At 40.2% G+C, this 14,749-nt stretch overlaps 2 protein-coding genes across 2 annotated transcripts; one reads left to right on the top strand and one right to left on the bottom strand.

Moving 5' to 3' along the window:
* Positions 1 to 662: 662 nt before the first annotated feature.
* On the bottom strand, positions 663 to 6,975 carry asf1ba (anti-silencing function 1Ba histone chaperone). The gene is made up of 4 exons (XM_015948423.3): positions 6,646 to 6,975; positions 4,984 to 5,099; positions 4,694 to 4,870; positions 663 to 1,424 (listed from the first exon to the last, which is right to left on the bottom strand). The coding sequence occupies exons 1-4, from the start codon at positions 6,752 to 6,754 to the stop codon at positions 1,233 to 1,235; spliced, it is 594 nt and encodes a 197-aa protein (XP_015803909.1). The 5' UTR covers positions 6,755 to 6,975; the 3' UTR covers positions 663 to 1,232.
* A 2,479-nt stretch (positions 6,976 to 9,454) lies between these two features.
* On the top strand, positions 9,455 to 13,265 carry crb3a (crumbs homolog 3a). The gene is made up of 4 exons (XM_015948424.3): positions 9,455 to 9,592; positions 9,818 to 10,015; positions 12,481 to 12,527; positions 12,667 to 13,265. The coding sequence occupies exons 2-4, from the start codon at positions 9,880 to 9,882 to the stop codon at positions 12,874 to 12,876; spliced, it is 393 nt and encodes a 130-aa protein (XP_015803910.1). The 5' UTR covers positions 9,455 to 9,592; positions 9,818 to 9,879; the 3' UTR covers positions 12,877 to 13,265.
* Positions 13,266 to 14,749: the final 1,484 nt, after the last annotated feature.

The following is a 14,749-nucleotide window of genomic DNA, read 5'->3' as shown; positions in this document are numbered from 1 at the left end:
AATTTCTATCCGGGTATTTCGGTTTCCGCAGGTGGTTATTTAATTCGATGTATCTCCATTCGTTCCTGAATCATCGGTGCAGCGTTTTCCTTGAACCGACCATCTGATAGTCGTTTCTTCAGATCAACAGTCCCATTCCATTAATCTTCAGACCGCTAAGGGAAACTCCAGTCACCCATACCCCAGGTCCCGCCTCTGCTACTCTCTGATTGGTTCATTGAACAAACACTTTCTTGACAGATGCCATGCAGCGATTTCTGATTGGTTTAAAAATATAACAGCTAATAAATGCATTGATGCGATTGGACTATTAAACGGCTATATCCCGCCTTCTGGACTTAGTTGGAACCAAAAGGTCTATAATTACAAGAAACGTTTTGAGAAAACTTTTGTTTTATTTTGTGGGAACTAAAATATTAAGCAGAATAATTAAAAAAATCGTGTTTGAAGTCCAACATTAGAGTTGAAATGAACCACTTTTATACCTCAGATATGCAAGTGGGTGTGACGTTAGCGGGCTATTTTTAGTAACATGGAAAATATGAAATTGTTCTCTTAAATGACATTTGTACACATTACCCCAAGATAAAACACACTTAAACGTGAGCTGCCTTTGAAGTACACCCTAAAATTGTTTCAAAAGTATAGCTCTACACAGATAGTTAACAAATACAATATTCTTTTATTTTTAACACAAAACTGAGAATGTGAAAAAAATATGGGAAAGGTGAAATCTTTCTAACAAATCCTAATCAAAAGTTAGTATGCCAAACAATAAATCATTTTGAACAATTTGAACACAAATTGAATAGCAGATTTTTAAATCAAATTCCTTCACAGCAACATATTGCAGTCTGTTTTCCTATTGCTTCCGAGCAAAAAAAAAAAAATTGAAAATATAAAAAAAATACAAATCTGTGCTGCAACAACAAAATAAATATTGTGTTATGTTTTAACTTTTTAACATTTTATAGCTACAATTTATTGTTCACACTCATATTGCTTTTCAGGTGCTGTTCACATCTTTAAATAATTACTGAATGATGTTTAGATCCTGGTAAAAAAAATGGTCACTAAAGCAAAAAGTGAGCATCCATGTCTCACGAAACAAATTAACAAAACAAGGATGCAATAAGGCAGGGAGGTCTGCACATTATTTTATCCACATCTGAATGTCCATGGGGTCTTTCTTTAAAAGGACTTGTGCTATCACTCTTAGGGTGGGGGCTTTTCTATAAGCAATCCATAGAGTTGTCCGGTAGTAGCCCCAAAGGTGGAGCCTTGCCTGGCAGACAGGATGGAGGGAGCATGGAATTTGACGTGGGATCCACATTTTCTGAGTCTTCCATTCTTTCTGCACAGCCTTCCCAGTTTATGTGGAATCTGGTAACACGTGGGTTTGATGCCAGAATATTTCTTTGAAGCTAAAAAGAACAAGCAAAACCATTAGCTAAGATGATCGCTTGCATCTCAGGCTAAATATAGTGGAATTTAGTTATCTGATGAGATTTCAGACAACTACAAACCATTGAGTCCAAATTCTATTAAAACTGGACAGTAATTTCCTCAACACCTTTTAAAGTTGAGATAAGCACTAAAACTTGGACAGCACTAAAAAATGTGTTAGGGTTGGGGTTAGGGTACGTATGAGAAGTAATAACTGAAATAGAGAAACCACTTAGCAGGTGAGACTTCTGTTCCATCTTTCTTTTTCACCTGTGAGCAAAAGATTTTATTTCAAGTGAAAAGCAGCTAAAAAATGTGGCACCTACAATAAAAATCCTGTCATTACAGCACAACTCAGCGACTTACTTCCAAAATACACCATCTGAATGAAGTAGGCTGCCTGAAGAATGGCAGATATCTTATTATACCATACTTGATATTTATAGAACCACTGATGTGTGATGTAACGTGCTCAAGATCCTGCTGGCACATCCCCATTGACCATTGTTATCTGTCAGATGCCAATAAATTGAGCTAAATAGTGGCAAAATAAAATCTATCAATATGGTTGACAGGGCTTTCTCTGTAGCACCCCCTAGGCTCTGGAATGTGCTGCCGTTGAGGGTCGGCCTCTTAACTGTCTGGTTTTAAATCTCTTTTGAAAACCTATTTTTATAATTTGGCTTTTAACTCAGCATGACAGTCTTTTTAGTGTTAGACCTTAAGCTCTAGTTTTTATGCATTTTACGTTGTGTATTTTTTTATGTTTTAGTTTCTGCGTTTCTGTTTTATACCGTTGTAAGGTGCTATACAAATAATGCTGCCATACCTTAACTCATGCAGCGACGTAGGCGGCACAAGTAGACAAAAAGAGGGCAGTAACGGGAAATTTTACAGGTTTCTAACTGTTAAAATACACCAAAGACAACGGTGAATAGCCATCACGAGTTTGTCGGCGCCAAAGACTACAGACAGAATAAAAAGTTAAGTATCTACCCCACATGACCAGACACAAACAAGTTATAACCATCTTAATACCTTATAGGACCTTCTAACTGGGTTAAATTTGTTTATTTTTATATAAATACACAAAATGAGTTCTGTAATTGGAGCGGACGGCCTTTAAAGTCGTTGGTTTTGTGTTTACTGAGCTTGTCAGATATGTCAAATATATGAAAGTTATTTATTTACGTCTTCATAAACTGTTTGTCCCTCCTGAGATCTGTCCAGCCTCTAATGTTGTTCATTTCTGTTTACAGTGAGCTTCAGAATAAACAGAGAATCTGTTCATTTTTAGCAACAGGTCTGGATAGATGCTGCAGAGGTGCCTTTTTCCCTCCAGCGTTGCTTGGATGTGCACTATTACCCGGATGTAAACAGTAACATTCAATAATAGTAATATTCACTCCCTGATGAAGATTTTCACTCGTCCAGTGAAGAACAAAGTGACGCTGCAGCTGTGCAGCAGCAACAGAGTCTGTGCGCTTCATGAGAGTAAACATGCTTCACACACATGATCCAAAGCTTATTTCACCGGGTTCAGGACATGGTGGGTGTAGAAGGGATGCTAAAAACACAGCTAATGACAGACGTAGCAGGAATGTAAAAGAAGAAGAAAAAATAAAGCCGGGCAGATGCAGTAGATGTGAAACTAAAACGTGCATCACATCATTGATATGAATATTCCAGTGTTTTAAATAAACCAGCATTACTAACTTTACTTTTGACACCAATCATGAAGCAAAGAGCAAGTTGCTATATGGGAGCAAAGCAAGATGAAAAAACGATGTCCACCTGAAGGCCCGTTTCGGCTGTGTTGTTTCGGTGATCAAGGTGTTTTGGCCGAACACCGAAAATGCACATTTGCGATATTTTCGGCTGAATTTTCAATGCTTCCCTAGTTTTTATTCCATATAAATATATGTAAATACAGGGACAAATATGCAACACATTTTTATGGCTTGAAAGATAAGAGTTGCCAGTGTTTCCCCTAGGAATTTTTCCAGCTGTGGCGGTGGGGCCGGCCGGGGGGGGGGGGGATTATGACACGTCTCTAAATAAAGTAAAATTTTCCAGTGCAGATTGGAGACAACCCATAGAAGCACTGATTTGATCTCATTTCAGAGAAAAATAGAACAGGTCAGATGCACCTAATAAATAAAATTACTAACAAACTCAGGAATCTTTCTTTGCTTCACTGTTCTGGTGCTGAGAATATCACTAATGTGGATCAAAGGAGATACACAGATGAATGCACCTCTTATTTATTATTTGGAGTCTACATTTACTGCAGCTGGCAGAGGCAGAGATTTTTTCTATTGATACACAAATTTACAGAATCATTTTAAATGTTAATAGGGGAAGACTGCAGGAGGGAGCGGTAAAATACAGGGGTCCCCAGCAAAAACAAGAAACTACGAGTCTGATGAAACCTGAAACCCGCTGGTTTTCCATCAGGCAGTCACGGGGCAGCTCCAACGACCCAGTGGCTGTGTTGGGTCAATGTTATCGAGCTCAGTCCGGCTCGGCAGAGGGTGAACGAGCCGAGGCGACGTCGTGCTCTGCTTAAGAAGAAGTGTTATTTTCCCGCTTCAGAAGAAGCGTCCAACGTGTTTTTACGCTTTCTCCGAGACATGTCACATCGCTAAGTTGTTAGCACCACGCGCTAACACGTCATTAGTGCAGCGTAGCCTGCTGGAGGTTTTAAGGGTTCAGATGAAACACCCGACCTCTCACGCTGCTCACACATCGATCTTAAGTTGTCGCTGTTGCGCTCACGCCGTAATACAGTATTAGATGCGGTTAAAGTCAGACATGAAAAAATAAATAAATTTTACATGAATAAGTGATGCTTAGCCTGGTGGGGGAGGAGAACCTGGCCTAATGAGCACTGGAGGAAACCCTGTCAGGATGGTCAACACTCGTTTATCTTAATGCTATTGAAACATGTAAACCACAAAGCATTATATCCACTGCTACCTTTCTAATTTCAAACTCAGTAACTTATGCTGTAACTGCACCTTGCCCTGCCTGCTCCTCCTTGCTGCCGCCGGCTGTGATCACAAGCGACAACATAGTAGTTCCCGCTGCTTCTTCGGGAAACAGCGCGAAAAAAAAAACAACTAAAAAAAACTTGGGATCTTGTAGGCGTGGCGGTGGGATTTCAGTGCCTATGTAAGGGAAACCCTGGTTGCATTATAGCCAGTGAGACTAGATAAACCATCATGTCAGCTTTGATTTGTCTGACCTGTGAGTAGTCTGGCTTGACTGGAGGATTTTCACGTAGTTCTGGGCCAGTGTACTCATTGTTCACATAGTAACCTATGCGAATAAACTCCTGACCACGGTAAGTGCAAGTAATCAGCGCCACCGTGACACCAACAGCATCACTTTCAGGAATTAATCCGGTGTTTGGAGCATCAGCCTGTCAAAAGAAATGTATAAATTTAAGAAATCATGATAATGCACAACGGTCACAAAGCCATGGAAGTTAGTTCGCAATTTTTAAAGTTACAACATCCCCCCAATCCAACTCACCTGAAACACAAACATATGTCTTCCAGCAGGAACAGGACCAACCAAGACAGAGTCCAGGATTTGGTCATACTCCTCACTTTCTGCTGATCCTACATAAATGATCTTCCATTCAAGGTCTAAAAGAAAATAAACACGTTTTTTTTTTACATTTAGGAATATGTAACAGATCACAATTTAAAACAGCGTTAGATTAAGTGCATATTCAACACATCCATCCACTTTCATCTGCTTATCTGAGGTCGGGTCACGAGGACAGCAGCATAAGCCGGGAGGCCCAGACTTCCCTCTCCCCAGCCACTTGGGCCAGCTCCTACGGGGAATACTAAGGCATTCCCTGGCCACCTGAGAGACGTAGTCCCTCCAGTGTGTCCTGGGTCTTCCTTTAGATCTCCTCCCAGTTGGACATGCCCGGAAAACCTCACCAGTAGGCATCCTGACCTGACCAGACGCCCGAACCACCTCAACTGGTTCCTCTTGATATGGAGCAGCAGCAGGTCTACTCCGAGCCCCTCCTGAATGACTAGCTTCTCTCCCTATCTCTAAGGGAGAGCCATGACTCCCTACTGAGAAAACTAATTTCAGCGGCTTGTATCCACGATTTAATTCGTTCAGTCACTGCCCAAAGCTCGTGACCATAGATGAGGGTTAGAACGTAGATCGACCAGTAAATCGGGAGCGTCACCTTCCAGCTCAGCTCTCTCTTCACCACGACAGACGGGTACAACACCCGCATCACCGCACCAATCCACGTATCGACCTCACGCTCCAGCCTTCCCTCAGTCGTGAAAAAGACCCCAAGATACTTAAACTCCTCCACTTGCAGCAGGACCTCATCCCTGACCCGGAGAAAACATGCTACCCTTTTCCGACTGAAGACCATGGTCTTAAGTTAAGTCACAAGACATAATTGATTTCAACAGAAATGTACTTTTGTATCAAGTTTTAAATGGCCCCTAATTTTTTACACTTTAACTGAATCGGAATAAGAAGGGTTTTATTGACACGTGTGAGAAATCACAACATTAGGAAATTGCTGTCATACTTGGTGCAAAAAAATTAGAAAGAAGCCCAATAATATAATAATATAGGGAGGCAATAATTAGACAAACGGCTACTATACCCAAGTTAAAGTACTGGTCAGAGCGGATCAGTAAAGGTGCAAACACAACACTGGGTCAGGTGACTGAAAGAGACTGGAGCGGCCTGTCCTACGACTAAGCTCTTTCTTCAAAAGTACAATAAAAACTTTACTTAGAGGTTTTTGGATTTACCTTTCAGTGTTTAGTGAGAAACTAAAACAGTGAAAATTCACTAATGCTAAAATATGCTGGTACAGTAGTAAAGTCAAACGGTTCTGTTGGAGGTTTCTTCCTGTTGAAAGGAAGTTTTGCTCTCCACATGCTGGTAGCTATGTGGGCTTGATGTAAACAAGTCAGTGACTTGATGCCATCTGCTGGGTTTTCTTCCATAGGAAACTTTAAACTTTCATAATGAACTGAACTCAATGCATCGAGAAGTAGGTTCGATTGGGATGTTTACTTTGTAAAGTGCCTTGAGACGACGCTTGTTATGATTTAGCACTATATAAACAGACAGAAAATGGGCATTGTATTAACGTTAACCGCTTCACAACCGAGACAGCTGCTCTGCGACGATACCCACCTTCAGGGAGGTCCTCCATACACTCAAATGTAATTTCAAACTGAAAGGGATTTCCGAAAGGACTCGGGTTATCTAGAACAGCTACGTTCAACACCTGTACCTTCGCCATTGCTGCTGGAGTGCTAAACAAGCAATGCTAACGGGAAACAAACGCTCGGTTCGGCTTCGAGTGCTTTAACAGCGACCCAACCACACAGTGTTGCTAGTTAGACCCACACTTGTGCTTTCATTCTACACGAACCTTCCTTTAAGACTAAGTATTACACCGCTTACTGTGTCAAAGTTAGCTAAAATAATATAAATATATATATTTTAAATAGTACTAATTTGCCGCTCTCCCGCCGCTTTGACTATCCTTCCCAGGTTTTACCGCGACGACGGCAAGCTGGATGACGTTTGTTTTTATGGTAAGTCAGTTTATCACATAACAAGCAGACGAGACGCTAATGACAATACATAAGTTTCTGCGAGTAAAATAAACAAATACGTCATTATTTCCATCAAAAGGTCCGAAATTTCAATTAAAAAAGTCACTTTCCCAGTCTTGGGATCAGATCTCCTTCACTTTGTGTCTAGAGGGAGTGCTCTGGACCATCTGTAAACATTGTTTTATCAGGGGAAACACATATCAAATTTTTATTTAGCTGTTACATGTTTTTATAGGTATTAGGAGTAAAATGTATTAGTTTTGCCCATCTGTAATTACAATGTAGAAAAAAAATAGTGTGATTAAATTATATGTTAAAACGGCCTGCTTAACTTTCCCCAGAGAAAACAAATGTCTAATGGCCTCTACTGACCCCTAGCGGCACCTATGCGTGAAGTTCACCATTTGTTCCCAAACCAGCATTTTTCTGGGTGCAAAGGATGTTTACATATTTTATATGTTTACACATTTTTGTATATTTTTACTCGGTTGTAAAAGTAAATCAATTGCTGCAGTTCAACAGTTTTTGGTGTCATCTTCTGATCTGTCTTCTCAGTTGTGATCATTTTTATTTCCCTCACACTAAATGAACAAACATTTCCTGATATATTTTTTCTGATGAGACTGAGAAGCTCTTTTTGTCAAATGGTTGCAATTAATTGTTCTGTTGGATGCTCATTTTTGTCTTTTTTGAAATTTTCTCTTGTTTGATTACTTTGGGGTCTTTGACTAAAACCTGTGTCCTCCAGGAAATGCCATCGGTCTTAATTGTAATAGAACAGCTTTGCTGATTTTGAGGAAAATATTTTACAAAGCTGGCCAAATACTACTAGTATTCTAGCATTCAATAAGGCGGTGTTATAGAAATGATGTCCTTAATAAATAGTAACACAAACATATCATCTTACAGAGGCACAAGTTTGAATACGAATTGTACCTGTTGGTATTCAGGTGATAGTGAGAAAACATTCCAGCCTCAAAAACCCAGAGATAATCACCAAAAAGCAGTGATGTTAAATCTCAGAGGAGGCACACAAACAGCGAAAGTGATTCCAAGAATGGTTTTACTGCTGTGATTAAAATAAAAAAGAAGCCAGGCTCGGTGACAGCAGAGAGATTACATAATTAGGAAATGTAGATTTCCCAACAGGCTATTCCTTGTTTAGATTTAGTATATTTTGTTTGAGAATGTGTTTGAAACAAGATTCTAACAAACAAGAGCGGATCTTAAACACGTTTAAGTAATTTGTCACTGTCTGATCGGTCCATCAATCAAATAAAAATCCATTTGAAGGGCAGAAATTTAAATACACACTCACTCATTTTTCTGAAATGCTCATTCCTCAGTCTGGTCACGGGGAGCTGGTGCCTGTCTCCAGCAGTCATCGGACAAGAGGCATGGGACACCATGAGCAGGTCCCAGTCCATCAGGGACACACAGAGACAAACATCCAGATCCAGGGACAATCTAGACGCAGCAGATAGAAGCTGTGACCTGATAGAGCAACACTGCTGCCGGCTGAGTCACCATTCAGCCTAGATGTAGTTTCAGAATTCATTAAAAGTTAAATACTGTCATCATTTCAGCCATAAACATCAGTTTACTGAAACTGTATCTTCTGTGGATCAAAACCTGAGTAAAAATTAATTCTGGATTATTTAATCTGTTTAGATTAATTTGAATTGCCGAATTCCAAATAAACTCTGAGAGAACGTGTTTCCTCGTTATGAGTTATTGCTGTAATTCAAAAGTGAAATTTCTAGGGAAATATTCCTCCTTTAAAACTCGTTGAGGAACTTTAAACACTTAATCCACATTAAAATCCAGACCTGCACGAATTAAACCTACAGCAACCTACATTTTTGCCCCCTCTGAGTCTCAGAAGGGGAGCTTATGAGAGGATTAGGGCCCATTGGACCAGCTGGAATTCGAATTCATCCTTAAAATATCCCAGGAATGTTGATAGCCTCCTGTCTCATGTTGGGATTCATGAAATCTGTGGGAGGCGCTGTTCAGAGCCAAAGCAGCCAGGCCGGTTGGTGCATGGATCAGAGCAAGTGTTAGAACACTTCAGATTAGGAATATTGTCATGTGATTAAAGAAATATCTGTCTGCAACGTTTTTAAAGGCAACACGAGACGGACCCGTTCTGCTTCAGCAAACGGCTTTTTTCTGCGATCCCACAAAGGAGGATCTGTCCGCCCCGCTGCAGGTAGATAACTGTGCACAGGTAGTGTAATACGAAACTGGACCACGTGACCTGCTGGGACCTGAGGAGTCAAGGGAAAAAAAACTGCTTTCCATAAACTGATAGAGCAGCCGAGGATGTAGGCTGGCTGTTAAAAGACACATCCGAGAGAGTTTTAGCTGCATTTCCGAGCGTTCCGCTCACCTGTTGTTGTCACAGGACAGGTGTTTAGTGGAGTTTGGTTTCCGAGAAGGTGAAGCGGAAGTTTTGATGCGAGAGGGATCAACCTGTTCGATGGTTCTCGGTTTGGATCGACTGTCTGGATCAGAAGGTATCATTTTTCTTATAAAACCATTTAACAACCGGCTCTGTTGATGTTATAGAGCTAGAAACTAACAGAACATACGAGCTATCAGCTTATTACCACGAAGCAGGTGATTCAGCACAAGACCGAATGTGACTCAAAATTTGTGACGTCTGACTCAGCCTCACAGAGCAACTTAAAGGGACATTTCCTGCAAACATATGATAATAATGTGTTTCCATCTGCTTACAGGAGGGACTGAATCCTCACTGTGACTGCTGGAGCCAGTGAAATGGACCCAAGGTGATGCCAGGATGTCCCAGTCTGGTCTGAGTCGGACCTGCAGGTCACAGGTAGAGATGGCAGCGTGTCCAGATGTACACCTGACCAAACCCGGAGTTGTGGTGGGGAGTGTGTTAGTCCTGGTCCTGGGCGGTAATCCGGTGTGGGGTGAGTTAGCAGCCATTCTCGAACACTCCCATACAAATGAGCCATCCTTCTGACCACACACACACACACACACACACACACACACACACACACACACACACACACACACACACACACACACACACACACACACACACACACACACACACACACACACACCATTAACAATGACACATAAAGGATCTTTTTATAGACACAGCAGGAACAAGGTGATCCGTGCGAGGGCTTGTCAGCATGTTCTGAGGACATCAGGAGGAGAATTTAGCAACATGGTCTTCCTAAAAGTTTGTTGTTTTGTGACCACGGCTGCCCTCTCTCTAACCCCGCTATCCGTTATCACGTTGTACTTTAGTCCTTGAAAACCTTTAGTCAATGATTGACTCACAGGAAGTAGGTTAGGCGGGTTTCAGTTTTCAAAACCAAACTTTCTCTTCATCCCGGCTCTCCAGAAACCAAACGCTAACAAAATGAGCTAATAGGAGTTTTTCTCTTAATGAGCTGCTGAGGCTTGAGTTTCTTTCTGCATTCCTGAGTTTCTCCTCCTGCTCTGATGGTTGAGAAGTTTCGCTGAAGCTTCATGCTGGAACCGAATAATCACGGCTGGACATGGATCAAATGAGCAGCTCTGGACTGGAGGAGGATCAGTTGCTCCAAAGTGTGACTGGGTTAAAAAGTAACTGTTGCTGTACTGCAGATTCCTCTTCTTCTCTTCTTTTGTGTCTGAAATAAAGAAACACAACGTAACATTTTATGGAAGTCTATTTAAGTGGTAATTCAGCTGCAATGGCACATTTGGAAAACAAATGAGCTTAAAAACTGTTTTCAAGCCTCTTAATGGCGTTCTAACATCATATAGCTATGAATTTATTATGGTGATTAAAAAGAAATAAATAAGGTGGTTCTCTAACATTCATCTAAAAACCTCCACCAATAACACGTTCAAAATTAAAGTAACCATTGGACCATCCGGTTGTGGGTCTCGCCAAACCGCCGCACTTCCCTGGGTCCTCCATTCATTAGCCACTCATGAATTTAGCAGGACACAGCTGGTGTGAGAGGTTCTCCGCTCAATAATAGCAGAGGAGAAACAGCCGGCTGCTACCACTCCACATTTAGGACAAACTACCAGAGTTCCAAAAAGGAAATCACCGTTTGAAGTCACGGACCTAGAAATACTTTTAGGCCCAGAAAACAGCGACCGGTGTTTAGCGCTACCTCGTTTCCTCTGGCTATGTGGGTTTCTGGTTCTAGCAGAAGCGCCTCAGTGAAAATACCTGAGAAGAGGGATGAGTGTGCTGTAACCGTGTTTGTGTTCAAAACCTAGCTTGTCCTGTAGATTGGCTAAAGCAGCTTTATGGCTAATAACAATAATCATGTCATAAATGGGCAAATTTGTGTTACTCATAAAACAAATTTCTTTAACGCAGATTGGAATTAGATTAGTGAAAACTTCAACATAGAAGGCAGAGTTTGCCTTTGTTCTTAATTAGATTTTGGTTTTGAGGATCAATACCAATCTTCAGCTTTTGCACAGCTCTAACCTGCTTCAAAGAACCATAATTAACAGGATTCACTTAAATTATTTTAGTTACCCTGGAAATTAGGATTCCATAACAAAAACCCTCCACCTGGTGAGTGGTAAATGGCCTGTATTTGATATAGCGCCTTCTAGAGTCCTGGAACCCCCCAAGGCGCTTTACAACACAGTCAGTCATTCACCCATTCACACGCACGTTCACACACTGGTGGGGATGAGCTACGATGTAGCCACAGCTGCCCTGGGGCGCACTGACAGAGGCTAGGCTGCCGAGCACTGGCGCCACCGGTCCCTCCGACCACCACCAGCAGGCAACGTGGGTGAAGTGTCTTGCCCAAGGACACAACGACAGCGACAGACTGAGCGGGGCTCGAACCTGCAACCTTCCGATTACGGGGCGAGCGCTTAGCTCCTGTGCCACCGTCGGTGGGTCAATTGTTGCTAGTGTGAATTAGTTCATGGACTGGGGAAAATGTCAGATTTGGGTTAGGGGTTAACCCTAATCCATTTACAGATTAACCTGGACAGTAAAAACATCCCATTCTCTGGATAAACGATTCAGATGATCGTGCTGAAGATTTGACCAACTTAGATTTTTTGTGCTTCTGTATTTTAAAATCATTTCTGGTTTGATTAAATGTAATAAATTAGATTTAAACCTCAGCAGTTCACCTAGCTGCAGGGATTATCTGCTGGATACTTTTTCTGAATGACTTCTAACAAAATGGTCAAATCAACAGCATTGTTTACCATTCAGGATTTTATCCAACTATAATTCACTTATTAAATCATGCTCCTTCTCAGGTCGGACGCCGGCTCACTCAGAATGCAACATTTACATGAAATGGGACTGGAGCAACCTAAATATTATTTTGCCTGAAATGGAGTGTTGTATACACAAGCAATGTCTTGTTTTTGTTTTTTACAGCTAATTTGACCACAAACGAACATGAGACCAATTCTACTAACACTTCAGTGAGTAATGATGAATATATTTATTTTACTGTATGGCTGCTGGGTCATTTGCAGTCACAGGTCCTTATGTGAGAATTAAACATTCGTCACCATGTTGGTTGAACCTGACTCATCACATTAGATTGTTTTCTCCTTCCAGGGACCAAACATTGCAGCTATCGTGGCCCCGACAGTCACTCTGGGTGTCCTGGTCGTCGTGTTGGCGGTTCTCGGCTGGTTGTTCTGTGTGGTGAAAAAGAAAAGACAGACTGAAGGGACCTACAGACCCAGTGCTGAGGAACAGTCGGGTGTTAGCAGCGTGGCTGCACCAGATGCATTAAAGCTGCCGAAGGAAGAAAGACTCATCTGAAGTTTGGGCTTCGTGTTTGTGAGGGACACGACGAGCTGCGCTCACCTGTGTGTGACGAAGCGCTCGCCTTCAAACGGATAAGTAGAAGAAATAATTCATCAAGAATTGATGTGGCTCTTATTTTGCTGCCCTTAAAAGCGCTGAACTGTTCCTGAACTGCTGCGTGAGAACCACCGGGCGGATCTTACTCTGGAGTTTTATCTTAGAACATTTCAGAGGTTTATTATGCACATTTCAACCTGCAGGGTTGAATAACCAGAAAGCCTTTTCAGTCCAGACATGTTTTTTATAATATCTAATTCTCTGACTTGATTCATCACAAATTCATCCTTTCATTTCAAATCCAAACTGATCTTTTACCTCAGATTTTGTATTTTTTACTTCTCATTCAAATTATTTGAAAAGGTCAAAATTACATCAATGTTGTTTTAAACTTTAATTAGATAATTTTATGAATGTATTAAACAATCAAGGATGTAATTAAAAATGTACTTTTACCTAGAAATGGTTTACATGTTTAAGTTTTCCTTCAGTAATCACGAGTTAAACCTATTTAAGTATTTCATCACAAGGATGTTTTTAAGTGTCACATTGTTTTTTATGCTTTTGTAAAATAAATAGTCCAATATTTGGGTCATTCAGAATTTCTAAACATATTTTCTATATCATCCGTCTTATTCCGACGTAGTGGTTTGTGTTTCTGCCAAAAAAAGGAAACAAAAGTGAGTTAAAATAAACTAACAGAAAGAACGGTAACAGTTTATAATAACTACATCTTATTTAGCCTTAATTACACATGAACTACTAACTACTAACAAATAATTAATTAACAATGACTCTTACTTAATAAACAATTAACCAATGCATTAATTAATGCTTTGTTTTTAATGATTAGTAAAAGCTGTTTACTCATTTCTTATTCATATGTAACAAACCATTAACAAATTACTTTTAAGCAACTGACAAACACATTAATTAATGCTTAACTTCTAATGACTGGTTTCATGTAAAAGCTGTTTATTTATGGCTTATTCATACTTAACAAACCATGGACAAAGTTCTTATTAATCCATTTTTACTTTCACTGTTACACAATTTAGATGTGTCATAATGATTAGGAGGTAACTAATACACGATTTACTAATTCTGCAATGCATTACTAATTAAGTGGATAGCTAATAGCTAATTAAGCCTATTTTGAGACTCTTTCTAAAGTGAAGACTATTTATGCTTAATTAAATAGTTGTTAACTTATTTATGCTTTCTATGGACCTGGTGTCCCTACTGAAAACTATGACTTCAATGAAAAAAGAATACATGACACTGGAATGAGAGAAATATCCTTTGTATTTACATTTTGTAAATTTGTATAACATACTGTATATATTTAAAACAATGAAACAGTGCCTCATCAACATACATAGCACCTGCACTGGCGAACACTAAATTATTATAACAAACTAAAATATGTGCATAAGTGCAAATAAAGCAGACTCCATCGAAACATGTAAAGGTAAATAAAATGCTTGACCTGTGGTTCTGAACGAAATATTTATGTTTGAAGAAAAAAACTAAATGAACATAAAAATATCAACACCTGCAATGGTTAACACAAAATATTCATAACAATATTTATGCAAATAGTTGTTGTAGAGAGAACTCTGAACGGGCAACAGTAAATCAGTATCTTGACAGTGGTCATTCTTATACTGTAAACAGAACTGTGAAATACTTTGAGACACCAATGATAGAAAACAAGGCAGTCTTTTCTTACTTTATCTTAAAAGGCAGTAGCTTTCCAGTGGTTTGTAGTCTTCAACCAGCTGTTTTACCTCTGGATCCTCTGCAATTGCAAATGCACGGTGTGCTGCAA

Source organism: Nothobranchius furzeri, chromosome 5, assembly GCF_043380555.1.
Source record: "Nothobranchius furzeri strain GRZ-AD chromosome 5, NfurGRZ-RIMD1, whole genome shotgun sequence".
Lineage (NCBI taxonomy): Eukaryota > Metazoa > Chordata > Actinopteri > Cyprinodontiformes > Nothobranchiidae > Nothobranchius > Nothobranchius furzeri.
This window is presented reverse-complemented; position numbering and strand designations above follow the sequence as displayed.

Excerpts from the sequence above, each read along its gene's own strand:
- asf1ba (XM_015948423.3), bottom strand. The coding sequence starts at position 6,754 with ATGGCGAAGGTACAGGTGTTGAACGTAGCTGTTCTAGATAACCCGAGT. Across the intron at positions 4,871-4,983 it reads GACATATGTTTGTGTTTCAG|GCTGATGCTCCAAACACCGG; the intron begins GTGAGTTGGATT and ends TTCTTTTGACAG. Across the intron at positions 1,425-4,693 it reads TCAAGCCAGACTACTCACAG|CTTCAAAGAAATATTCTGGC; the intron begins GTCAGACAAATC and ends TGTTCTTTTTAG.
- crb3a (XM_015948424.3), top strand. The coding sequence starts at position 9,880 with ATGTCCCAGTCTGGTCTGAGTCGGACCTGCAGGTCACAGGTAGAGATG. Across the intron at positions 10,016-12,480 it reads GGGCGGTAATCCGGTGTGGG|CTAATTTGACCACAAACGAA; the intron begins GTGAGTTAGCAG and ends TGTTTTTTACAG. Across the intron at positions 12,528-12,666 it reads CCAATTCTACTAACACTTCA|GGACCAAACATTGCAGCTAT; the intron begins GTGAGTAATGAT and ends TTCTCCTTCCAG.